The following is a 26,106-nucleotide window of genomic DNA, read 5'->3' on the forward strand; positions in this document are numbered from 1 at the left end:
GATGAGTCTTTTCTTCCTCATTCTAGAGCTGCTATTAAAATCCATTCCTGGGCAGTGGAGCATTTAGAAACCTTGCTCTCTGACAGTCCACTTTGATAATGAATGGTGTTATTAATGTGAGAGTGTAGACTCTGTGGATGGAGGGAGGTGCAGGCAGGGTATCTTCACCACCACAACCTACTGAAGCTAAAGCCTTTTAAATTATTTGCCAATTGAATTATTTAACTGCTAGAAGCAGTGCAGATCTGTTTTACTGAGTTGGTTTCTCTAGTAGCAGTCAACTAATTAATTGCCAAGTCAGGTAAATCTCACATCCTTTTCAGAGAGACATGAGAAATAAGAACCTCTCTTACTCAGAACAATCCTATTCCCTTACATTATTTGACACTGTTTTTATTTTATTTTTATTTCACCTTTATTTAACCAGGTAGGCTAGTTGAGAACAAGTTCTCATTTGCAACTGCGACCTGGCCAAGATAAAGCATAGCAGTGTGAACAGACAACACAGAGTTACACATGGAGTAAACAATAAACAAGTCAATAACACAGTAGGAAAAAAAGAGTCTATATACATTGTGTGCAAAAGGCATGAGGAGGTAGGCGAATAATTACAATGTAGCAGATTAACACTGGAGTGATAAATGATCAGATGGTCATGTACAGGTAGAGATATTGGTGTGCAAAAGAGCAGAAAAGTAAATAAATAAAAACAGTATGGGGATGAGGTAGGTAAAATTGGGTGGGCTATTTACCGATAAGACTATGTACAGCTGCAGCGATCGGTTAGCTGCTCAGATAGCAGATGTTTGAAGTTGGTGAGGGAGATAAAAGTCTCCAACTTCAGCGATTTTTGCAATTCGTTCCAGTCACAGGCAGCAGAGAACTGGAACGAAAGGCGGCCAAATGAGGTGTTGGCTTTAGGGATGATCAGTGAGATACACCTGCTGGAGCGCGTGCTACGGGTGGGTGTTGCCATCGTGACCAGTGAACTGAGATAAGGCGGAGCTTTACCTAGCATGGACTTGTAGATGACCTGGAACCAGTGGGTCTGGCGACGAATACAGTGCCTTGCGAAAGTATTCGGCCCCCTTGAACTTTGCGACCTTTTGCCACATTTCAGGCTTCAAACATAAAGATATAAAACTGTATTTTTTTGTGAAGAATCAACAACAAGTGGGACACAATCATGAAGTGGAACGACATTTATTGGATATTTCAAACCTTTTTAAATCAAAAACTGAAAAATTGGGCGTGCAAAATTATTCAGCCCCCTTAAGTTAATACTTTGTAGCTCCACCTTTTGCTGCGATTACAGCTGTAAGTCGATTGGGGTATGTCTCTATCAGTTTTGCACATCGAGAGACTGACATTTTTTCCCATTCCTCCTTGCAAAACAGCTCGAGCTCAGTGAGGTTGGATGGAGAGCATTTGTGAACAGCAGTTTTCAGTTCTTTCCACAGATTCTCGATTGGATTCAGGACTGGACTTTGACTTGGCCATTCTAACACCTGGATATGTTTATTTTTGAACCATTCCATTGTAGATTTTGCTTTATGTTTTGGATCATTGTCTTGTTGGAAGACAAATCTCCGTCCCAGTCTCAGGTCTTTTGCAGACTCCATCAGGTTTTCTTCCAGAATGGTCCTGTATTTGGCTCCATCCATCTTCCCATCAATTTTAACCATCTTCCCTGTCCCTGCTGAAGAAAAGCAGGCCCAAACCATGATGCTGCCACCACCATGTTTGACAGTGGGGATGGTGTGGTCAGGGTGATGAGCTGTGTTGCTTTTATGCCAAACATAACGTTTTGCATTGTTGCCAAAAAGTTCAATTTTGGTTTCATCTGACCAGAGCACCTTCTTCCACATGTTTGGTGTGTCTCCCAGGTGGCTTGTGGCAAACTTTAAACAACACTTTTTATGGATATCTTTAAGAAATGGCTTTCTTCTTGCCACTCTTCCATAAAGGCCAGATTTGTGCAATATACGACTGATTGTTGTCCTATGGACAGAGTCTCCCACCTCAGCTGTAGATCTCTGCAGTTCATCCAGAGTGATCATGGGCCTCTTGGCTGCATCTCTGATCAGTCTTCTCCTTGTATGAGCAGAAAGTTTAGAGGGACGGCCAGGTCTTGTTAGATTTGCAGTGGTCTGATACTCCTTCCATTTCAATATCACTTGCACAGTGCTCCTTGGGATGTTTAAAGCTTGGGAAATCTTTTTGTATCCAAATCCGGCTTTAAACTTCTTCACAACAGTATCTCGGACCTGCCTGGTGTGTTCCTTGTTCTTCATGATGCTCTCTGCGCTTTTAACGGACCTCTGACACTATCACAGTGCAGGTGCATTTATACGGAGACTTTATTACACACAGGTGGATTGTATTTATCATCATTAGTCATTTAGGTCAACATTGGATCATTCAGAGATCCTCACTGAACTTCTGGAGAGAGTTTGCTGCACTGAAAGTAAAGGGGCTGAATAATTTTGCACGCCCAATTTTTCAGTTTTTGATTTGTTAAAAAAGTTTGAAATATCCAATAAATGTCGTTCCACTTCATGATTGTGTCCCACTTGTTGTTGATTCTTCACAAAAAAATACAGTTTTATATCTTTATGTTTGAAGCCTGAAATGTGGCAAAAGGTCGCAAAGTTCAAGGGGGCCGAATACTTTCGCAAGGCACTGTATGTAGCGAGGGCCAGCCGACTAGAGCATACAAGTCGCAGTGGTGGGTGGTATAAGGTGCTTTAGTGACAAAACGGATGGCACTGTGATAAACTGCATCCAGTGTAGGCTGGAGGTGGATGACCTGTGGATATTACTTGGATTCTAAATGCAGCATTTTGTCAGGCTCTCCTCATCTAGGTCTATAGCTCTGTTGATCTTTTCATTATGTATTTTTCTCGGAGTGTGAGCTGGTTTCCAATAAGTATGGTGCTGGTTCAATAGCGTTTGTTTGTCTGACTTGTAGCCGTGTTTGGTCATGCATGCCCTTGTGCACTCCTTCACATACAAACACAAACCGCACACACACGCAAACCGCACACCCACACGCAAACTGCACACCCACACATACACATGCAAACCGCACACCCACACACACACATGCAAACCGCACACCCACACATGCAAACCGCACACCCACACACACAAACAAACTAAGTTATTTACTTTCGTCTCAACTTTTCAATCAATTCCTGTGTGACCCCATCCTCATTCACTTTTGATCTAATTCTTGTTAATGTCACTTTCGCATTTCTGTTAAGAGCGCGTGCCATGCAGTCGTCTCATAAATGAACTCAATTGGATAGCTTTGCTCTGAGAAGCCAACGCTGACTGAAAAAGGCTCTCAACTCATCAAAGGGGAAAGGAATCAAACTTGACTGCAATTAATATCTTTGATGTGGGATGAATCCCCCCCCCCCACCCCCCCAAAAAAGCCAAGTGAATTGGATGGAGTTAATAAGCCTGACATGGTTCACACAGTCATTTGTCTGAGTCTAAAAGTTCAAGATACTATTTGAATTAGGGGAGCACTATCATTGGCAAAGAAGAGAGAGAGGAAGGACTGTGTTGAACCCCACTTGACGCTCACAACAATGATGAAATCCAAGCTAAAGTCCACTCCTGACACTGTACATGCAAAAGAGGCACAGAGAGATTCTCCTTACCAGCACTTGGGTTGATGCTTGGTCTATAGCTGCTACAGACATTGAGGTACTGGACCCTATGTCATCTAATGCAAGCTCTATGTTTTCCTAGATGGGAACAGAGGGGTTGGTTAGGTGTGATTGGAGACCGTGATTTTCAGAGATCCGCTAATGTAGGAGTCTATAGGCAATGACATTACAATTAAAAAAGCTCAATCTGACGTTCTATGTTATTTTCATACTAAAACAATACAGGTATGTTAATGACGATTATGATTTTATTCTTCAGGGAAGTTTAAAAATACCAAATCATTGGTATCCTGTTAGTAAGAATACTTCTACTATGTAATGGTGAAGGTATTTGTCAGTGTTGTATATCTCTGCACCTCCTTATATCTTTCCAGCTCCTGTACAAAGGTGCGTTCGTGGAACAGGGTCTGCAGGCGCTCCTGGGCGTAGTTGTGGCACAGCTCCTCAAAGGTGGCACCGCGCTGGCGCTTGGCCATGCGAGGGTTCTGGAAACCCGGTGTGTCCACGATGAGCAGAGAGCACAGAGAGTGCTGACTGGACTTCAGAGCTCTGACACATGATACAAAGGGTCAGAACACAGAGAGGGAGGGAGAGAGAGAACGAGACAGAAAGAGAGAGAAAGACAGGGAGAGAGAGAGACAGACAGAGAGAGGGAAAGAAAGACAGAGAGAGAGAGAGACAGAGAGAAAGAGAGAGAGAGAGAAAGAGAGAGAGAGAGACAGAGAGAAAGAGAGAGAGAGAGAGAGAGAGAGAGAGAGAGAGAGAGAGAGAGAGAGAGAGAGAGAAAAAGAGAGAGAGAGAGAGAGAGAGAGAAAAAAAACAGAGAGAGGAAAAGGGAAAGAAAGATGAAGAAAAAGGATGGGAATCAGAGCCATTCAAAGAGAGCAATACTGTAAATAAATGATGGTAAAGTAAGAAATATAAGTTAGAGGACAAAAGAGAGATGAGCTGACAGACCTGTTAATGAGGGAGATAACGAGGGTGAAGAGCTCTGAGTACAGGCCTGAAGCCATGGCCTCCAGACATTCCAGGGCTGTGATTTTAGAGACTGACGGAGAGGGAGGTATAGAGAGAGAAAGAGAGGGGGGGTATAGAGAGAGAGAGAAAGAGAGGGGGGGTATAGAGAGAGAGAGAGAGAGAGAGAGAGAGAGAGAGAGAGAGAGAGAGAGAGAGAGAGAGAGAGAGAGAGAGAGAGAGAGAGAGAGAGAGAGAGAGAGAGAGAGAGAGAGAGAGAGAGAAATATGTGTTTATTTATTTTCCCTTTTGTACTTTAATTATTTACACATTGTTACAACACTGTATATAGCCATAATATGACATTTGAAATGTCTCTATTCCTTTGGAACTTTTGTGAGTGTAATGTTTACTGTTCATTATTTTAATTTTTTTCCCCATGCCAATAAAGCCCCTTGAATTGAATTGAGAGAGAGAGACAGGGGAGAAAAGGAGTTGTGAGTTAAAAAGCACACGCATAGCCTTTAGTATGTTATTCTATTCTATTATTTCATTCAACTTCATATTGTAGACTAGTGGTCGCTGAAGGTCCCTTACCTGAGCTGTCTCCTGCCCCGGCCTCGTCGGGCCCCCCGCGAAAGGAGGTGGACCTCTGCAGGGCACCCTTGACCTGGTGCTTGAAGACGGACGAGGAGAGCTCCTCCAGGGTGCAGCCCAGCAGGTAGGCAGCCTTCTGGGCCCACTCATGACGGGCAAACTGCTTACGGCCAGCTGGGGACCAGGGACAGCATACACAAGTCAGAACCCCTAATCACTGGCTATTAGAATTAACTCAATGATCTCTTACATACTGTAGCTCAATGCTAAACACATTGCTTTGTGGCTAAGTTGGTTGGAGCATAGTGTTTTTCTATCCCAATAAAGCTATATTAATAAACGCTAACAAACAACTCCATCTTTTGAGCTTTGAGGCCTCCTCTACCTAGACTGGAATCACCACCTTGGTTCAAAGAGCAGGATTGAACTGAACAATCCGAGACTAGACTGCTAAGCACTGTTAGCTGGTTTTACAACAACTCTCCGTCATCCCATGTTACTGGCTCAGTGTGGCTGATCACCCCCACTGTTTTCTGGAGAGCTTTCAAAGCTACAGAGACACAGCGACTCAGGCAATATGGTCGCCTCTAACCTCTCATCAAACAACACTCTGCCACAGAGTCCAAGAAAAACATTCTAGACCAGAGAGACAGTTAGAACAGAGAATCAAAACAATGTTCTGACACAAACAACCAGAAAGTAAGTTCCCCTGTGGGTTGGGGGGGGGGGGGGGGGGATCCAACAGGTTCAAATGAACAAGCTTTGCTTTTGGTTCGGGTCTGAACAATAAAAACAGTGCTGTGGAATTGGAAGTAGGCGACATGGAGAGACATCAGACAGAGGGCTTTAAGGGACAACAAAGTTCTGATTCATGAGGCGGAGAGAGAGAGAGAGAGAGAGAGAGAGAGAGAGAGAGAGAGAGAGAGAGAGAGAGAGAGAGAGAGAGAGAGAGAGAGAGAGAGAGAGAGAGAGAGAGAGAGAGAGAGAGAGAGAGAGAGAGAGAGAGAGAGAGAGAGAGAGAGAGAGAGAGAGAGAGGGAGAGCGAGGGAGAGCGAGAGAGTGAGGAAGAGGAGATACCTGCTCTGGTCCTGGAGAGCTGCAGTTTGTTAAAACCCAGGTCTAACACACATACATCTACTAATCATGATCTTCAAATTAGACTGTGACTAGTTTTCTCAGGTCTTGGAACACAATCCTGCAGTCCAAAATACACTGGCGTTGGCCCCTCTGGTCAAGAGCCAATTGTGCTAAGGGACCAAGGAACACAGGGAGGATGGTTAAAATCCCCTCGGTAGAGAGAAACGTTTCTTTCAAACCCTTCACCCTTTTATAAGGTATGTAAAATATACCATGAAGTGAAGTGTCAAATAGATGGGTGGAGGCTAATCCTTTAATTCCCACAGCGTTGATCAGACAACAACATCATGCCATTGAGAGAAGCATGTACACACTGCCCTCTGCTGGTAGGAACAACCCCTGCTGTGGAACCAATCAGCTGATGAGAGCAAGTAGTAGTAGCAGTAGTAGTAGTAGTAGTAGTAGTAGTAGTAGTAACAGTAGTAGTAGTAGTTGTAGTTGTAGTAGTAGTAGTAACAGTAGTAGTAGTAAAATAGTAGTAGCAGCAGTAGTAGTAGTAGTAGTAGTAGTAGTTGTAGCAGTAACGTAGTAGTACTACTAGTTCTAGTAGGAGCATTAACATAGCAGTAGTAGTAGTCGTAACAGTAGTAGTAGTAGTAGTAGTAACAGTAGTGATAGTAGTAGTAGTAGTTGTAGTAATTGTAGTAGTAACGCAGTAGTACAACGAGTTCTAGTAGTAGCATTAACATAGCAGTAGTAGTTGCAGTAGTAGTAGCAGCATTAACCTAGTAGTAGTAGTAGTAACATTAGTAACATAGAAGTAGTAGTATTATTAGTAGTAGCATAGTACTAGTAGGAGCAGTATTAGCAGTAGTAGGGGAGTGGTGAGAGAGAGAGAGAGAGAGAGAGAGAGAGAGAGAGAGAGAGAGAGAGAGAGAGAGAGAGAGAGAGAGAGAGAGAGAGAAAATATATATAACAAGTGTGCAGTTAAAATTGACAAACATACATTTCTCTCCATGGGGCCATGGGATGAGACAGGGATGCAGCTTGAGCCCCACCCACTTCAACATATACAGTGCATATCAACAAATTGGCGAGGGCACTAGAACAGTCTGCAGCAGCCGGCCTCATGCTACTAGAATCTAAAGTCAAACGTCGACTGTTTGCTGATGATCTGGTGCTTCTGTCACCAAGCAAGGAGGGCCTACAGCAGCACCTAGATCTTCTGCACAGATTCTGTCAGACCTGGGACCTGACAGTAAATCTCAGTAAGACAAAAAATACACTGCTCAAAAAAATAAAGGGAACACTTAAATAACACAATGTAACTCCAAGTCAATCACACTTCTGTGAAATCAAACTGTCCACTTAGGAAGCAACACTGATTGACAATACATTTCACATGCTGTTGTGCAAATGGAATAGGCAACAGGTGGAAATTATAGGCAATTAGCAAGACACCCCCAATAAAGGAGTGGTTCTGTAGGTGGTGACCACAGACCACTTCTCAGTTCTTATGCTTCCTGGCTGATGTTTTGGTCACTTTTGAATGCTTGCGGTGCTTTCACTCTAGTGGTAGCATGAGACCGAGTCTACAACCTACACAAGTGGCTCAGGTAGTGCAGCTCATCCAGGATGGCACATCAATGAGAGCTGTGGCAAGAAGGTTTGCTGTGTCTGTCAGCGTAGTGTCCATGGAGGCGCTACCAGGAGACAGGCCAGTACATCAGGAGACGTGGAGGAGGCCGTAGGAGGGCAACAACCCAGCAGCAGGACCACTACCTCCGCCTTTGTGCAAGGAGGAGCAGGAGGAGCACTGCCAGAGCCCTGCAAAATGACCTCCAGCAGGCCACAAATGTGCATGTGTCTGCTCAAACGGTCTGAAACAGACTCCATGAGGGTGGTATGAGGGCCCGAAGTCCACAGGTGGGGGTTGTGCTTACAGCCCACCTGCACACCGTGCAGGACGTTTGGCATTTGCCAGAGAACACCAAGATTGGCAAATTCGCCAATGGCGCCCAGTGCTCTTCACAGATAAAAGCAGGTTCACAATGCAAGGGCATTCAATGCCATCAAAAGGAACATAAAATTTGACATGCCAATTAGGATCTGGCAAAAAATACTTGAATCAGTTATAGAACCCATTGCCCTTTATAATTGTGAGGTCTGGGGGTCTGCTCACCAACCAAGAATTCACAAAATGGGACAAATGCCAAATTGAGACTGCCTGCAGAATTCTGCAAAAACATCCTCTGTGTACAACTTAAAACACCAAATAATGCATGCAGAGCAGAATTAGGCCGATACCAGCTAATTATCAAAATCCAGAAAAGAGCCGTTAAATTCTACAACCACCTAAAAGGAACCGAGTCAAAAGCCGTAACCTACAGAGAGATGAACCTGGAGAAGAGTCCCCGAAGCAAGCTGGTCCTGGGGCTCTGTTCACAAACCCAAACAGACCCCACAGAACCCCAGGACAGCAACAGCAACACAATTATACCCAACCAAATCATGAGATAACAAAGTTAATTACTTAACACATTGAAAATAATTTACCTAAAAAACAGAGCAAACTAGAATGCTATTTGGGCCTAAACAGAGAGTACACAGTAGCAGAATACCTGACCACTGTGACTGACCCAAAATCAAGGAAATGTCTCTATTCCCATGAAAAGTTTGTGGGTGTAATGTTAACTGTTGTTAATGATATATTTCACTTGCTTTGGCAATGTAAACATACTGTATGCTTCACATGCCAATAAAGCCCTTTAAATTGAATTGAGAGTGAGAGAATAAAAGAGTAAAAAAAGAGAGTTTGAGTGAACAGACAGTAGGGACTAGCCCCAGCCCACCCCCCGCAGCTTCATGATTCCACCCAACTCAAAACCCTGCTGCAGCCCTGTGTATATGAAAGACAAGCAGCACACACGCACGCACACGCACGCAGAGAACACAGTCCATGGAGATGAGGCAATCTGGAGCCTAATGATTCTAAAAAGTTCATTACCACATTCATCTAGGTCTGTGACTGCGGGGGAGGCAATATCAGAGAGCATGAATAAACATTCTCTAGACTAGCAGCACAGAGACACACAGCTATTATATCTGTCTTTACTAACATAAGAGAAATGTCTGCACACATTCAACACTCCAACAGTTTTATAAATTAAACAACTACAAATAACTTTTCCCAGCCTCCTTTGTGCGCAGCGAGAGAACAAAGTTAGCGCTCCTCTCTCGGAGGCCTAATGAATGGCTCGGCATGTGGCCTGTTCATATCTTCCAACTCATTATTTAATTAAACCACTCATGGATGAGAAGCAAATGTAATTTACGATGCCATCGCGCTTCATTTGAGTATGTATTCCTTATCTCTGGGAAACACACACACACACACACAATTTAGATTTTGATCACGGCACATCTGTGTGTTTTTTCAATGCAATGCATGAATGGCCTTATAGTAAAGGACTCATAGCCTATACACATACATACATGCATACAGTACATACATACAGTACATACATGCATATAGTATATACAGTACATACATACATGCATACAGTACATGCATGCATACTAGAGGTCGACCGATTTATCTGAATGGCCAAATAATTAGGGCCGATTTCAAGTTTTCATAATTGGAAATCGGTATTTTTGGACACCAATTTGGATTACATATATATATTTTTTTAACGCACCTTTATTTAATCTTTATTTAACTAGGCAAGTCAGTTAAGAACACATTCTTATTTTCAATGACAGCCTAGGAACGAACGGTGGGTTAACTGCCTTGTTCAGGGGCAGAACGACAGATTTTCACCTTGTCAGCTCGAGGGATTCAATCTTGCAACCTTACAGTTAACTAGTCCAACGCTCTAACCAGCTGCCTATCATTACACTCCACGAGGAGACTGCCTGTTACGCAAATGCAGTAAGCCAAGGTAAGTTGTTAGCTAGCATTAACCTTATCTTATAAAAAAAAATCAAACAATCATAATCACTAGTTAACTACACATGGTTGATGATATTACTAGTTTATCTAGAATGTCCTGCATTGCATATAATCCATGTGGTGCGTATTCGCGAAAAAAGGCTGTCCTTGTTCAAATGAGTACCTAACCATAAACATCAATGCCTTTCTTAAAATCAATACACAGAAGTATATATTTTTAAACCTGCATATTTAGCTAAAAGAGATTAGCAGGCAATATTAACCAGGTGAAATTGTGTCACTTCTCTTATGTTCATTGCACGCAGAGTCAGGGTTAACGCAACAGTTTGGGACGCCTAATTTGCCAGAATTTTACGTAATTATGACATAACATTGAAGGTTGTGCAATGTAACAGGAATATTTAGACTTATGGATGCCACCTATTAGATAAAATACGGGACGGTTCTGTATTTCACTGAAATAATAAATGTCTTGTTTTCGAGATGATAGTTTCCGGATTCGACCATATTAATGATCTAAGGCTCGTATTTCTGTGTGTTATTATGTTATAATTAAGTCTATGATTTGATAGAGCAGTCTGACTGAGCGATGGTAGGCACCAGCAGGCTCGTAAGCATTCATTCAAACAGCACTTTCGTGCGTTTGCCAGCAGCTCTTCATTGTGCTGTTTATGACTTCAAGCCCATCAACTCCCGAGATTAGGCTGGTGTAACCGATGTGAAATGGCTAGCTAGTTAGCGGGGTGCACGCTAATAGCGTCACTTGCTCTGAGACTTGGAGTAGTTATTCCCCTTGCTCTGCATGGGTAACGCTGCTTCGAGGGTGGCTGTTGTCGATGTGTTCCTGGTTCGAGCCCAGGGAGGAGCGAGGAGAGGGACGGAAGCTATACTGTTACACTGGCAATACTAAAGTGCCTATAAGAACATCCAATAGTCAAAGGTATATGAAATACAAATGGTATAGAGAGAAATAGTCCTATAATAACTACAACCTAAAACTTATTACCTGGGAATATTGAAGACTCATGTTAAAAGAAACCACCAGCTTTCATATATTCTCATGTTCTGAGCAAGGAACTGAAACGTTAGCTTTCATACATGGCACATATTGCACTTTTACATTTATTTGCATTATTCAAACCAAATTTAACATGTTTCATTATTTATGTGAGGCTAAATTGATTTTATTGATGTATTATATTAAGTTAAAATAAGTGTTCATTCAGTATTGTTGTAATTGTCATTATTACAAATACATGTTTTTTATTTTTTTATTTAAATCGGCCGATTAATCGGCATCGTCTTTTTTTGGTCCTCCAATAATCTATATCGGTATTGAAAAATCATAGTTGGTCGACCTCTAATGCATACAGTACATGCAAAAGGTACATGCATGCATACAGTACATACATACAGTACAAACATAAGGTATATGCATGCATACAGTACATACAGTACATGCATACAGTACATACAGTACATACATGCATACAGTACATGCATGCATACAGTACATGCATAAGGTACATGAATGCATACAGTATATACAAACAGTACATACATAAGGTACATGCATGCATACAGTACATACATGCATACAGTACAGGCAGCACATACAGTACATACATACATGAGGTACATGCATGCATTCAGTACATACATGCATGCATACAGTACAGGCAGCACATACAGTACATACATGCATACAGTACAGGCAGCACATACAGTACATACATACATAAGGTACATGCATGCATACAGTACATACATGCATACAGGCAGCACATACAGTACATACATACAGTACATGCATACAGTACATACATAAGGTACATGCATGCATACAGTACATACATCCATACAGTACAGGCAGCACATACAGTACATACATACAGTACATACATAAGGTACATGCATGCATACATTTACATTACATTTAAGTCATTTAGCAGACGCTCTTATCCAGAGCGACTTACAAATTGGTGAATTCACCTTCTGACATCCAGTGGAACAGCCACTTTACAGACACACAGTACATACATGCATACAGTACAGGCAGCACAGACAGTACATACATACAGTACATACAGCACATACATACATGCATAGTTATGTTGTTTTTTATGTATCACTGAAAACTTTCTAAGAGATCCATGTTGGGAGCAGCAAACACTGAGTGGACACAACAAAGCTGGCCCTCCCTCCTGCCCCTGCATCCTACCCCTCCCTCTGCCTCCTGCCCCTCCCTCTCCCTCCTGCCTCCTGCCCCTCCCTCTGCCTCCTGCCTCTGCCTCCTGCCCCACCCTCCTACCCCTGCATCCTACCCTCCTCCTGCCCCTGCCTCCTTCTCCAAACTCTTAAAGGGATACTTTGGGATTTTAGCAATGAGGCCTTTCACCTACTTCCCCAAAGTCAGATGAATGTGTGGATACCATTTTAATGTCTCTGTGTTCAGTATGAAGGAAGTTCGAGGTAGTTTTGCCAACTAGCATTAGTGCAATGAGTGGAAGTCTATCGCTAGTTAACAACTTCCTTCAAATCACACTCTGAGACATAAACATGGTATCCATGAGTTTATCTGACTCTGGGGAAGTTGATAAAGTGCCTCATTGCCAAAATACCGAAATATCCTTTTAACAGCCACTCTACCCCATGTCTACCTCTCTGGCTGGCATGTTGGAACTGCGCTTTATCTTCTCCTATAACTAACAATCACTTACTGCATCCTAACCTGGCTGGATTCATTCAGAGTTCTCAGTCAATTAGTTCAGTGAGTAGGGTAGTGGGCCAGCAGAGATCCTATAGTGAGTAGGACAGGGCTAGGGGTCCTTACCTTTGGTGGCCCCTGCAGCCCCCAGGTGGTAGATGGTCCCCAGAATAAGCCACAGAGCCCTCTGCTCCTCCACTGAGATACCCAGCACCTTCATGGCTGCCTGCAGCTTGGTGAACTGCTGAGACGACTTCTGTTTGTCCTCCAGCTACAGAGAGAGGGGAGGGAGGGAGGTGGTTGAAGGACACAGTTAAGACAGTTTTCCAGTTGTCCCACACACACACACACACACACACTTCAGAAAATTACATATAATACACATTATAATAAGAGCATAATAACAGCATTTTACTTTAGACTGAGGCACAATTCCGAAGTCGCTGTTCTCTGCAAAGTGGTTAAAGTGCAGCTCCGTTCTGGGAGGAAACAGAGGAAATGAACAGGTTCAAAAAGGACAGTAAATAGCTAGTTTAAACCACAAGGTTAACATGAGAACAAGATTATATACACAAGACCAAGCTTCTACAATGGACTGCGACCACTCACTTCAATTCAATCCCAATTGAGAGGGTGTAGAGGGCTCACCTGAGAGTGCTGTCAGCTCCGGACATCATGTAGTAGAACACGTTGAAGGTGGACTCAGTCTCCGGCCGTTTGGTCACTCTCAGCTTCTCAAGCAGCATGGTCTGAGGTACAGGAAAAGGATAACAAGATATCAATATGTGTGTGTGTGTGTGTGTGCGTCAGTGTCTATGCCGTGTGTGTGCGTGCGTGCGTCAGTGTCTATGGCGTGTGTGTGCGTGATACTGCCTACCTGTATGGATGCGGAGGCCACCTGGCCAGCCTGGTCAAAGTCCAGAGAGACAATCTGAGAGAAGCAGCTAGCATTGGTGTTCATGGAGGTGGAGCTGTTTCCAAATGCTTCCAGGATAGTGTATACTGCCTGCCACTTCTCCCCTGCAGAGACCGAGGGAGGGAGGGATGGAGGGAAGGGGGAAGAGTACAATTAGTGGAAAGCTTTATTTATTTCAAATATCATGTCAGTGTTTTGGGATTTCACATTCAATACTGTTCCACTGGTGAGGGGATTAGACGACCATCTTTGATAATCATGTCATGTCAGTTAGGCTTTGTCAATTGTTCCCTTAGTGGAGCTCATTTCCCTATTTCGACATCAAGCTGAGCAGGAACGCCTCATCACTCAGAGAGTAGGGCTACCAGTCAGACTCACTTAACCCTAATGATCAAGCTGACCAGGAACGCCTCGTCACTCAGAGAGTAGGGCTACCAGTCAGACTCACTTAACCCTAATTGCTTCTGTACGTAGCTCTGGATAAGAGCGTCTGCTAAAGGACTAAAATGTCAATGTAAAAGTAGTTATGTGAAACTTATAGAGCCTACTGCACCTGCCATAGCAGCTCCCCTGTTTAACAGTCTAGTCTAGTAGTGGCTGGTGGCTGGGTTATGGAGCTCTCATTAGCCCATTACAGCTAACCAGGAGAAGCTGAGCAGTTTTTTGCCAATTATCCCCCAGCTCCACAGGGCATCATTAGGGGCTCCCCTCATCCATCCACCCCCCCACACACACACACACACAAATGCACACTAACATTCTCACACACACACACCTGGAATACTGAGCCAACCACAACCGCTCTTCGAACCAAAAGGTTTTGAAGCCAGCTTCCATCGAGCTGTCCCTCTCTCCTACTCCCCTCCCAAATTCTCAGTAATACCCTTACACTCTCCCACATGCCTACCTCTCTGGCTGGCTGGCATGTTGGAACTGCTCGTTATCTTCCCCTACTAACTAACACATCTACTGCACCTGTTATAACGGCTGGATTTCTGCTGAGTTCTCAGTCAATTAGATGACACTGATCTAAATCAGTAACAACTCAGTGAATGTCCTCCTGTGTTCAAACACATGTGGAGCCATTAGATTATTTCCTTAATTAGCTATTAAGACTAATTACCTACATAGTAATTAAGTTACTTAATAGCCGTGGTGGTTTAAATTAACACTGAAGTAATTAAGCCACCATCTCGGACCAAACTAAGGTGATTATAACAGTCCTTAAACATTCTTTACATTTTATTTATACATTTCCCTCAGTCATTTAATATACAAAAATCCCTGAATACTAGCTTTACTGCTTGCTGGGAGGAAATGAGCTGGCCAGAAGGAAAGAGGTTAACTCATCATAGTGGAGGACACTCTCACCAGAGAAGATCTTTCCGGTGCTGCCAGCGATGGAGACCAGGTACTGGACCAGGTGTTGACAGTTGGTGGTCTTGCCGCTGCCGCTCTTCCCCAGCAGCACGATGGACTGGTCCTGACGCGTGGTCAACAGGTTCCTGTAGGCCGACTGAGCCACCGCGTAGATGTGAGGTGCCGTGTCCTCTCGCCTGCACCCCTTAAACATGTGCATCACCTGATGGGACCGAGGAGAGGGAGGGAGGGAGAGGGGTTGGGGGAAAGAGAGGTACAAAACATTTTAACCGTAGTTCACCTCTAGTCCTCCCAGTGACTCCTGTATGGTCCTCAGAGGGGCTCTGTGTGTGTGTGTGTGTGTGTGTGTGTGTGTGTGTGTGTGTGGGTTCACACGCGCGCGTCCTTCAAATTGCCACATTCCCAGCTAAGCACCCTGTCTGTAAGGTCTAATGGGAAGTAGTTCCATTATGAGTGATGAGAGTTAAGTAGATAATACAACCTACAGGCCTCCTCAATACGGTCACCTCTAAATCTCATTAGGATAATTGGATTTCATTGTTATGTTGTGGACCACTGAAGACGTCCCTCTCTATCCTCCTATTCATCTCTCCTGTTTTAATTCATCCAACCTCCTCTCCCTAACAGGAAATACTATGACATAATAGCAAGGAAATACACAATAAATAATAGCATTAAGTACACCCCAATGCGTACATCAAACAACATGCATCATACCATTCTAAACGGAGAATAAACCAGAATCAGTGGAGTGGTACAGATGCACTACCGTTCAAAAGTCACTTAGAAATCTCCTTGTTTTTGAAAGATAAGCACATTTTTTGTCCATTAAAATAACATAAAATTGATCAGAAAAACAGTGTAGACATGGTTAATGTTGTAAATTACTATTGTAGCTGGAAATGGAAGATTTATTTATGGAATATCTACATAGGTGTACAGAGGCCCATTATCAGCAACCATCACTCCTGTTTTCCAATGGCACGTTCTGTTAGCTAATCTTAAAAGGCTAATTGATCATTAGAAAATCCTTTTGCAATTATGTTAGCACAGCTGAAAAAATTGCCCTGATTAAAAAAACAATAAAACTGCCCTTCTTTAGACTATTTGAGTGTCTGGAGCATCAGCATTTGTGCGTTCGATTACAGGCTCAAAATGGCCAGAAGCAAAGAACCTTCTTCTGAAACTCGTCAGTCTATTCTTGTTCTGAGAAATGAATGCTATTCCATGTGAGAAATTGACAAGAAACTGAAGATCTCATACAACGCTGTGTACTACTCCCTTCACAAAACAGCGCAACCTGGCTCTAACCAGAATAGAAAGAGGAGTGGGAGGCCACGGTTCACAACTAAGTAAGAGGACAAGTACATTATAGTGTCTAGTTTGAGAAACAGGTGCCTCACAAGTCCTCAACTGGCAGCTTCATTAAATAGTACTCGCAAAACACCAGTCTCAACGTCAACAGTGAAGAGGCGACTACAGGATGCTTGCCTTCTAGGCAGAGTTCGTCAGTCCAGTGTCTGTGTTCTTTTGCCCATCTTAATCTTTTATTTTTATTGGTCAGTCTGAGATATTACTTTTTCTTTGCAACTCTGCCTAGAAGGCCATTATCCCGGAGTCTAAAGAAGGCCAGTTTTTTTCCGCTGTGCTAACTTAATTGCAAAAGGGTTTTCTATTGATCAATTAGCCTTTTAAAATTATAAACTTGGATTAGCTAGCACAACGTGCCTTTGGAAGTGAGTGATGAATGCTGGTAATGGGCCTCTGTACGCCTATGTAGATATTCCATAAACAATCTGTCCAGCTACAATAGTCATTAAACATGTCTACACTGCATTTCTGATCAATTTTATGTACTTTTAATGGACAAAAAATGTGTTTCTCTTTCAAAAACAATAACATTTCTAAGTGACCCCAAACTTTTGAACGGTAGTGCATGTAGTCTATGTTCTCATGAAATGTGTGTCTGTGTGAAGACATGCATCTGCTGTGTAGGTCCTCTTTCCTCACCTTCTCGGAGTACATGGAGGGAGCGCTGAGGGGATTGATGATGATCATGTTGGGCCCGGCATGTGTGTGGATGAGGTTTCCCCCGTAGCGCTGCCGCAGGGAGTGCATCACACTGGACTCATTGAGGTACTGCAGCAAGGCCAGGTCCTCAGAGCGGTCAAACGACGGGGGGTTCGCCTGGGACAGGAGCAAACGTCAAAGGTGAACGATTAATGACTGAGAAGTGTTGTAATACTAGAGCTTTATTAAAGGAACACTCAGCAATACGAAAACATCATACATAACTGAGACTCTGGCTGTCTGAAGTGGGACTGCTCACAGAAACGACCAAAAACAACAGAATTCGGATCTGCCAAGACTACCACCTTGTCTTTTGATAAGCCAAGTTTAAGTTTCTCCAGGTTGCCTACACCTATTTCATATTTTCAGATTGATTTAAAAGTCCTCTGTAGGGGTAGAGGCTAGGGGTCCATATGAGACTGGAAATCTGACTAGTAATGTCTTGAGTTTCACTGAGGAGTAGAGCAGCAGTATTAAGAGACGATGAGCAGAGATTTAGTATGCCCCACCATGACTTTCCACCAGGAATCTGATGCCAAGTCTTTGATGCAATTAAAACAGATGTCTCCTTCCAACCTCAGACGGGTCCAAGTTTGCACTTCCTTAATCAAACAGATGGTTCAAACATTTGACTAGATGACGACCTTGACACTGTTGAAAACACTAACTGTCCAAAGTCACCCTTATTATCGGTTCACCCTACGAGAGTTAAATGACTGTACATAACACCAGGAGGGGATTTCAACTTTTTCTTTGTCCTGAAAGCAGAGCAGACATCCTCTGGTCAAGGTCTTGGAGACAGCATGTTGTGAATGATGGGAGGTTTTTCTGCATTGTGCCAAAACAGTTTTTAAAGCGTCCTGTAACAGATATCTCCGTGATTCGGGCCTGGTGCCATATCTGTGCGAGTCACCTGATTGAGGCCTGCCAAACTCACACCTGTTCCCCTCTAACCTGTCCCCCTGTCCACAGACGTCCCACAACCCCTGGGCCAGATACAGTCTGCATCCTGGCTGACCATCTGTGTTTGATTCTGGCTCCAGACAGGATGACTGACGGGTGCCAAGACCCCTTCCCTCCTTCTTGGATATTCCCCCCCCCCTGTAAAATCAAGTAAAATACATTGAATGTGTAGTCCCCCCCCCTCACCTTCTCCACGTCATCGTCATCTACGTCCAGTACTGTCCCGTCATGTTCCAGTTTGATCTTCACCTTCCCCTCCGGCAGAGAGCCTGCCTCCGTCTTCAGCAGCGTCGCTATGGACACACAAACACACAAATAACTTATTGGGATATACAGAGCATTCGGAAAGTATTCAGACCCCTTCACTTTTTCCACATTGTGTTACGTTACAGCCTTATTCTAAAATGGATTAAAATAAAATATTCATCAATCTACACACAATACCCCATAATGACAAAGCAAAAACATATTTTTTTTTGTGCAAATGTATTCAAAAAAACAAACAGAAATACCTTATTTACATAGGTATTCAGTCCATGTGCTATGAGACTCTAAATTGAGCTCAGGGGCATCCTGTTTCCATTAATCATCCTTCAGATGTTGCTACAATTTGATTGAAGTCCACCTGTGATAAATGATTGGAAAGGCACACACCTGTCTATGAAAGGTCCCACAGTTGACAGTGTAATGTCAGAGCAAAAACCAAGTGTGTCGAGGCACAGATCTGGGGAAGGGTACCAAAAAATATCCGCAGCATTGGAGGTCCCCAAGAACACAGTGGCCTCCATCATTCTTAAATGGAAGAAGTTTAGAACTACCAAGACTCTTCGTAGAGCTGGCTGCACGGGTAAACTGAGCAATAAGGGGAGAAGGGCCTTTGTCAGGGAGGTGACCAAGAACCCAATGGTCACTCTGACAGAGCTCCAGAGTTCCTCTGTGGAGATGGGAGAACCTTCCAGAAGGACAACCATCTCTGCAGCACTCCACCAATCATGCCTTTATGGTAGAGTGGCCAGACGGAAGCCACACCTCAGTAAAAGGCACATGACAGCCAGCTTGGAGTTTGCCAAATGACACCTAAAGGACTCTCAGACCATGAGAAACAAGAGTCTCTGGTCTGAAGAAACCAAGATTAAAATCTTTGGCCCGAATGCCAAGCGTCATGTCTGGAGGAAACCAGGCATCGCTCATCACCTGGCCAACACCATCCCTACGGTGAAGCATGGTGGTGGCGGCATCATGCTGTAGAGATGTTTTTCAGCAGCAGGGACTGGAAGAATAGTCTGGATCGAGGGAAGGATGAACAGAGCAAAGTACAGAGAAATCCTTGATGAAAACCTGCTCCAGAGCACTCAAGACCTTAGACTGGGGGTGAAGGTTCACAGGACAAAGACCCTAAGCACACAGCCAAGACAATGTTGGAGTGGCTCTGAATGTCCTTAAGTGGCCCAGCTGGTGCTCCGACTTGAATCCGATTAAACATCTCTGGAGAGACCTGAAAATAGCTGTGCACCGATGCTCCCCATCCAACCTGACAAAGCTTGAAAGGATCTGCAGAGAAGAATGGGAGAAACTCCCCAAATACAGGTGTGCTAAGCTTGTAGCGTCATACCCAAGAAGACTCGAGGCTGTAATCGCTGCTTCAACAAAGTACTGAGTAAAAGGTCTGAATACTTATGTAAATGTCATATTTCAGTCTTCTTTTAATTTATACATTTGCAGAAAAAATAAATACATTATTGCTTTGCCATTATGGGGTATTGTGGGTAGATTGATGAGGGGAATTAAACATTTCAGAATATTACTGTAAAGTAACAAATTGTGGAAAAAGTTAAGGGGTCTGCACTGTAGCTTATTGACTGGAGTGTGCACAGACACGATATCAGGAAAAAACAATAGCATATAGTTTAAAAGCAAGGGTAAAAATTAGCAGGGCCAGAGCTCTGCACCCCTCCTGATCTAAAATGTAAGGCAGGAACTTACCCAGGGAGAAGCCATCCTTGTGGACCAGCCAGACCTTCTCTGAGCCGTACCATGCCTGCTCTGCGGCTATCTGCTCCTCTGTCTTCACCTGGAAGTGATGGTGGAGAAGACAACAGTCACATACACACAGCAGAACAATGACCTTAGGCCAGGTTACCTTTCACGGGGCCTTTCTGTGGCTGCAGTAGCTACCACTCAGCAGTTTTCAACCAAAGAGAGGCTTTAGATTTGAGAGGACATGTGCTCCCTACAACCACACCTGTTCACATCAATAACATTCACTCATGTGTGTTTAAAGTAGCTGGTTATCAGGCCAGCGTTGAGAGCTTATAGCATGTTACACAGTCATGTATAGTAGCATTGTAAACAATGGGCTGACAGCGGGTATGCAGAGGACTTGCTAATAGTACATGTGATGAAAGGCAGGGCGCTGGAGAGTCTTCAGTAGAGCAGGCAGAGGACTTGCTAATAGTACATGTGATGAAAGGCAGGGCGCTGGAGAGGCTTCAGTAGAGCAGGCAGAGGACTTGCTAATAGTACATGTGATGAAAGGCAGGGCGCTGGAGAGGCTTCAGTAGAGCAGGCAGAGGACTTTCTAATAGTACATGTGATGAAAGGCAGGGCGCTGGAGAGGCTTCAGTAGAGCAGGCAGAGGACTTGCTAATAGTACATGTGATGAAAGGCAGGGAGCTGGAGAGGCTTCAGTGGAGCAGGCAGAGATAAAAAGCAGTTAGGATTTGAAGGAGTCCCAGATCACAGAGAGCCATTTCTCCAACTCGGCTCAGAGTGTCACCTAGAAATGCCTGACTGCTCTGTGTTACCATGCTTGACCTTCACAAAGTCTCTCACACTCCACTGGACATGCGCCTTCAGGGTCTGTCTGTCTGTCTGTCTGTCTGTGCGCCCGCCCGCCCGCCCGTCCGTCTGTCTGTGTAAGAGAGGCAGTGAAATCTGACAGAGAACATGAAGTATCAGTGAACCGAATCTGTACAAAGACACTGTTGGATGCACATCAATGTCACACAGCATGGTGGGTGAGGGGAGGGAGGTGTATTAAGAGAATGGATACACGATCCACACAGCACAGCAACACAACACAACACACAGAATGCTAGGGATGGACTGTATCCCGAGGGATGACAACAAGACAATAAAAAGAAAAGAACACACAGATAAAAAAACGTATGAAATTGAGTGAAATATAGGCCTACATACTGTTATTTTTATAATGCATAATCAGCCACAATCACATGAAGTTTTTTGCAGTGTCTGTCTCATTGTCTCTTAAATGGAAAACTGACATCATGCAATGACATCTACATGAGACAAAATGTGATGGAATGATTGATCCTGTGGAATCCACTCAACCACGCATCTTAAGTGCCATCGAACAAGTTCATTTAAAAAAAAAAAAAAAATTCTCCCCAATTTCGTGGTATCCAATTGTTAGTAGATACGATCTTGTCTCATCGCTACAACTCCCGTATGGGCTCGGGAGAGACGAAAATCGAAAGCCACGCGTCCTCCGAAACATGACCCAAACAAGCCGCACTGCTACTTAACACAGCGCGCATCCAACCCGGAAGCCAGCCACACCAATGTGTCGGAGGAAACACTGTGCGCGATGAGACAAGGATATATCCCTACTGACCAAACCCTCCCTAACCCGGACAATACTGGGCAAATTGTGCGTCGCCCCACGGACCTCCCGGTCGTGGCCGGCTACGACAGAGCATGGGCGCAGGCCCAGAGTCTCTGGTGGCACAGCTAGCGCTGCAATGCAGTGCCCTAGACCACTGCGCCACCCAGGAGGCCCCCGAACAAGTTTAATTTTGAGTGCTGATTTTCCCCTGAAATGTTCTAATTAGGTGAAAGAGGGCCAAATGTGCAGGTAGCTTGGCTTTGAGTGAATGCTATGTAGTTGTGTTTGGTGGGGGTAAATAAAACACAGCACACAGGGTACACAGCACGTCAGGGGTCAGTGGTGGGAGTGGTGGACATGGGAGGTGGAGAGGGTGAATTACACACAGGCACAGCAAAGGTCAGACCTTGGGTTGTTGGGCAGCGGCGTGAGACACCTGAAGGATGGCCACGGGATCCTTGTCCACCTGTCCCTGGAGGACGACAGGCGTGAGGGAAGGAGAAGTGGTCAAAGGTCATAGTTAGAGTGGAGTTAAAGTGGAAAGATGGGTAGCAATCCACCAAACAACACAAAACATAATGTCCAGTATGTCATCATCCCTCATAATCATGAGCTGCTGGAATGGAGAGATGTACAGTGCCATCAGAAAGTATTCAGACCCCTTGACTTATTCCACATTTTGATACATTACAGCCTTATTCTAAAATCTATTCAAAAGTTTTTCCCCTCATCAATCTACGCAGAATACCCCATAATGACAAAGCAAAAACAGGGTTTTGAAATGTTTGCTAATTTATTAAAAATAAAAAAAGACTGAAATATCACATTGACATAAGTATTCAGACCCTTTACTCAGTACTTTGTTGAAGTACTTTAGGCAGCAAATACAGCATCGAGTCTTCTTGGGTATGACGCTACAAGCTTGGCACACCTGTATTTGGGGAGTTTCTCCCATTCTTCTCTGCAGATTCTCTCAAACTCTGTCAGGTTGGATGGGGAGCGTCGTTGCACAGCTATTTTCAGGTCTCTCCAGATGTTCGATCGGGATCAAGTCCAGGCTCTGGCTGGGCCACTCAAGGACATTCAGAGACTTGTCCCGAAGTCACTCCTGCGTTGTCTTGGCTGTGTGCATAGTGTCATTGTCCTGTTAGAAGGTGAACCTTCACCCCAGTCTGAGGTCCTGAGTGCTTCGGAGCAGGTTTTCATCAAGGATATTCTCAAGGATATATGCTGCCACCACCATGCTTCACCGTAGGGATGGTATATGCCAGGTTTCTTCTAGACGTGACGCTTGGCATTCAGGCCAAAGAGTTCAATCTTGGTTTCATCAGACCAGAGAATCTTGTTTAACTAACTCATCCTTCATTATTCTATGAAGTTTCGTTTAGAGTTTTGAGACAAATTTAAAAAACATTATCAGATATCATCAAGCCAGTGTTTACCATTTAAAGTAACGAGAACATTATGTAAGTTATAAGGGTCAAGACCAGGGAGGGATGGAAAGAAAAAACTGCGGGATGGCAAAGAACGAGGAGAGGTCAGGCTCTATGTCTGTGAGATGAGCTTGTGCATCATGACACATCATGTCATAAAGGGGAGACAGAGAGAGCAACGAGACAGGAACACCTGCCAGTCATAAATCACACACACTGCCATTCACTCACACTGCGACTGCACACCACACGGGGCAAACAAACATGCGGCACATCTTAATCAGGGGACTATTCCACTGCCATGCTACTGACAAAACAAAAAAATGCACTGGTTTGGTTTGTCAGTTTCCATACAGGTCAAGGTCTGTTTGATTTCCCTGGAGGCATCTACACACTATCACAGTTTAATACCAGCTTTGTTCCAAAAACAAATGAGGAAGGGAAAACACCAAGCACCATTACAGATGAACATAGACAGGCAGGGTGAGAGAGGGGAAAGTTAGAAGAGGAATCTAGGCTTACATTCCAACATGCCACATGAGCACACACTTCAACCAGGTCGCCAGAGGGGACCCCTGGGGGCCACAGTACCTGAGGGGGGTTTGGGGCTGGGGCAGGACAAAGAGTCGGGGCTGAGGCACAGACTGCCGGCTCCAGCTAGCCATACAACAGCCACAGATAGAAACAGCCAAGCACCAATTAGAAAGAAAGAGATAGAGGGAGAGAGAGAAATGGAGAGAAAGAAAGAAAAAGACAAAGGAAGAGAAAAAGATGAAAAACGTATAAATATAAAACATGAATTGACAAATCCAGTGAAAGTTGACAGGTGACAAAACAATAATGGCAACAGAAAGCAGCATAGACATAAACAGTCAATTAGTTGAATGAATAGTGAACATGAGAACGCAGTAACCCAGTCATGCATGGATATGGTTGCCTGACGACTCAAATTGTATTATTCCGCTGCTCTACATTCGCTACATACACAGGTACAAACAAACACGCATACAAACACATATAAAAGATACACTATACACACACCTGGATTGTGTGTTGTAGTAGACTAGTGGCCTGAGGGAACACACACATATGTATTGTCAAATCTGTTGTATTTGCATTATGATGTATATTACTGCCTTCATTTTTGCTGGACCCCAGGCAGAGTAAATGCTGCCTTGGCAAAAGTTAACGGGGATCCATAATACATACAAAATAGAGTTTGACTGCCATGAATGAAGTAATATGTAGTGAAAATGAGAGGGTTGTACAAAACAAAGTCATCAGCGATTGGACCATTTCCAGCTCATCGGTGTATTCTAGCCAACACGAGTTTTCAAAATGCTTTACCCATGTGTGTTCTGGCTCTGGCCCAATCCATCGGTTTCTGGGACCAATCAGAAGGGTTAGAATGTGTTTGCGTTCTAGAAATCGTTGGGGAGGCACTCCGATCCAAACTAATTGTGGAGAAGAAACTAATGCCCGTGGGCGTGGCGTAGCATTTTGCCGGAGTAAGGCGTTTGGGTAGCCAGGCAATGGATATGGCCCATATTAGTAAATCTGTACTTTTAATTAAATGTGCCTGAAAGGAAAATGACAAATTACTATTAGCTATGAAGATAAAGATTGAACATCCAGTGAAGAAAGTAAAAAGAGAAGGAGCGATAGAGAGCATGATAGGTTGTTAATGGAAAAGAAATAAGCACCTCTAAATTCATTATTGGAATGTTAATCAACGTGTCCTGTTAAAATGAATAAAGGAAAGTAAAGATTAAAAAAGTGAAAGAGGAGAAGCATGTATCTAGGCAGTCCAGATGGGGAGAGAGAGTGGAAATGAGAGTGGAAATGGGGAGAGACAAGGAGCGAAGGTGGGTCTTTACAGGCGCACTGAAGATCCTGTCCAGGAGTCTCTGAGCCTCTTCAGTGGGACTGAGCGGCGCCTCCTGGAGGTCAGACCATCAACAGGTTGAGCTATGAAACTAGGCTATCAAAGCGCACTATTCTTGCAGACCACATTCAACACTGTTTCATCGACAACAGAAATGCATTCAGGTTTTTTCACGCTGTGAGATGTTCACTAGATGCCATGACAATCCTGAAGTCACACACACACTTGGTTACAATACCTCACTTCCACAGTATAGCAACAGTGAACTGAGGGAATGCGGTGGGGCACACCAGCAAACACACCTTTTGGGTTATGGTTGGGGTAGTCTTTGATGAAACGGTTGATGACTTCTGCGGTGAAGCCTTCTCAATGGGAACAGAGGACAGGGGAGAGGCTACCACCTTCCAATGGTACACACAGATACATCCACACCGTAATGTACACACACATACAAGTAGTCCATAAGATAAAGAAATTATACAACCATGTTGAACAAACTCACAACAGGCCATGCTCTAGATGTCCAGAGTCTAGCTAAGATAGTGAGCAAATCATCAGTAGAGGGATACAAAAGCCCACTTGGATGTGAAAATATTCAGATCTCAATGCACAGGGCGAAGCCAAGCAAAACTATAACTAGCTTGGGTAACAATACACAAGAAAACTTTACCCTTAAACAACTATAGCAAACTCAGATAACCACAGTAGCAGTCAAAGCCAGCTTGTGGTCGGATAGCAAGTAAACAAAGACCCTGAGAGGCCGGTAATTGCTAAAACTCAGCGAGAATCCAGCAAAAAGACCAAACCTTTTTAACATATCTGGCATCTGCAAAATGTGTAGATAGTTCTCTTATCCCAATGCCT

The 26,106-nt window shown here is 43.9% G+C and overlaps 1 protein-coding gene across 6 annotated transcripts in view; it reads right to left on the bottom strand.

Moving 5' to 3' along the window:
* The window catches only part of LOC135546563 (unconventional myosin-XVIIIa-like), a 209,747-nt gene that overhangs the window by 92,551 nt on the left and 91,090 nt on the right, over positions 1–26,106 (bottom strand). For 4 of the 6 annotated variants that reach the window (XM_064975096.1, XM_064975094.1, XM_064975092.1 and 1 more), the window contains 13 exons: positions 22,331–22,396; positions 20,283–20,370; positions 18,486–18,592; positions 17,277–17,453; positions 15,258–15,468; positions 13,848–13,990; positions 13,619–13,719; positions 13,386–13,449; positions 13,097–13,241; positions 5,232–5,405; positions 4,638–4,728; positions 4,037–4,229; positions 3,672–3,758 (listed from right to left, as the gene is read on the bottom strand). In XM_064975096.1, coding sequence (XP_064831168.1) covers positions 3,672–3,758; positions 4,037–4,229; positions 4,638–4,728; positions 5,232–5,405; positions 13,097–13,241; positions 13,386–13,449; positions 13,619–13,719; positions 13,848–13,990; positions 15,258–15,468; positions 17,277–17,453; positions 18,486–18,592; positions 20,283–20,370; positions 22,331–22,396 — 1,647 coding nt within the window. The remainder of the gene's footprint in view (positions 1–3,671; positions 3,759–4,036; positions 4,230–4,637; positions 4,729–5,231; positions 5,406–13,096; positions 13,242–13,385; positions 13,450–13,618; positions 13,720–13,847; positions 13,991–15,257; positions 15,469–17,276; positions 17,454–18,485; positions 18,593–20,282; positions 20,371–22,330; positions 22,397–26,106) is intronic. The other 2 variants (XM_064975097.1, XM_064975095.1) reach the window with 1 other exon arrangement.

This window comes from Oncorhynchus masou, chromosome 9 (genome assembly GCF_036934945.1).
Source record: "Oncorhynchus masou masou isolate Uvic2021 chromosome 9, UVic_Omas_1.1, whole genome shotgun sequence".
Classification (NCBI taxonomy): domain Eukaryota; kingdom Metazoa; phylum Chordata; class Actinopteri; order Salmoniformes; family Salmonidae; genus Oncorhynchus; species Oncorhynchus masou.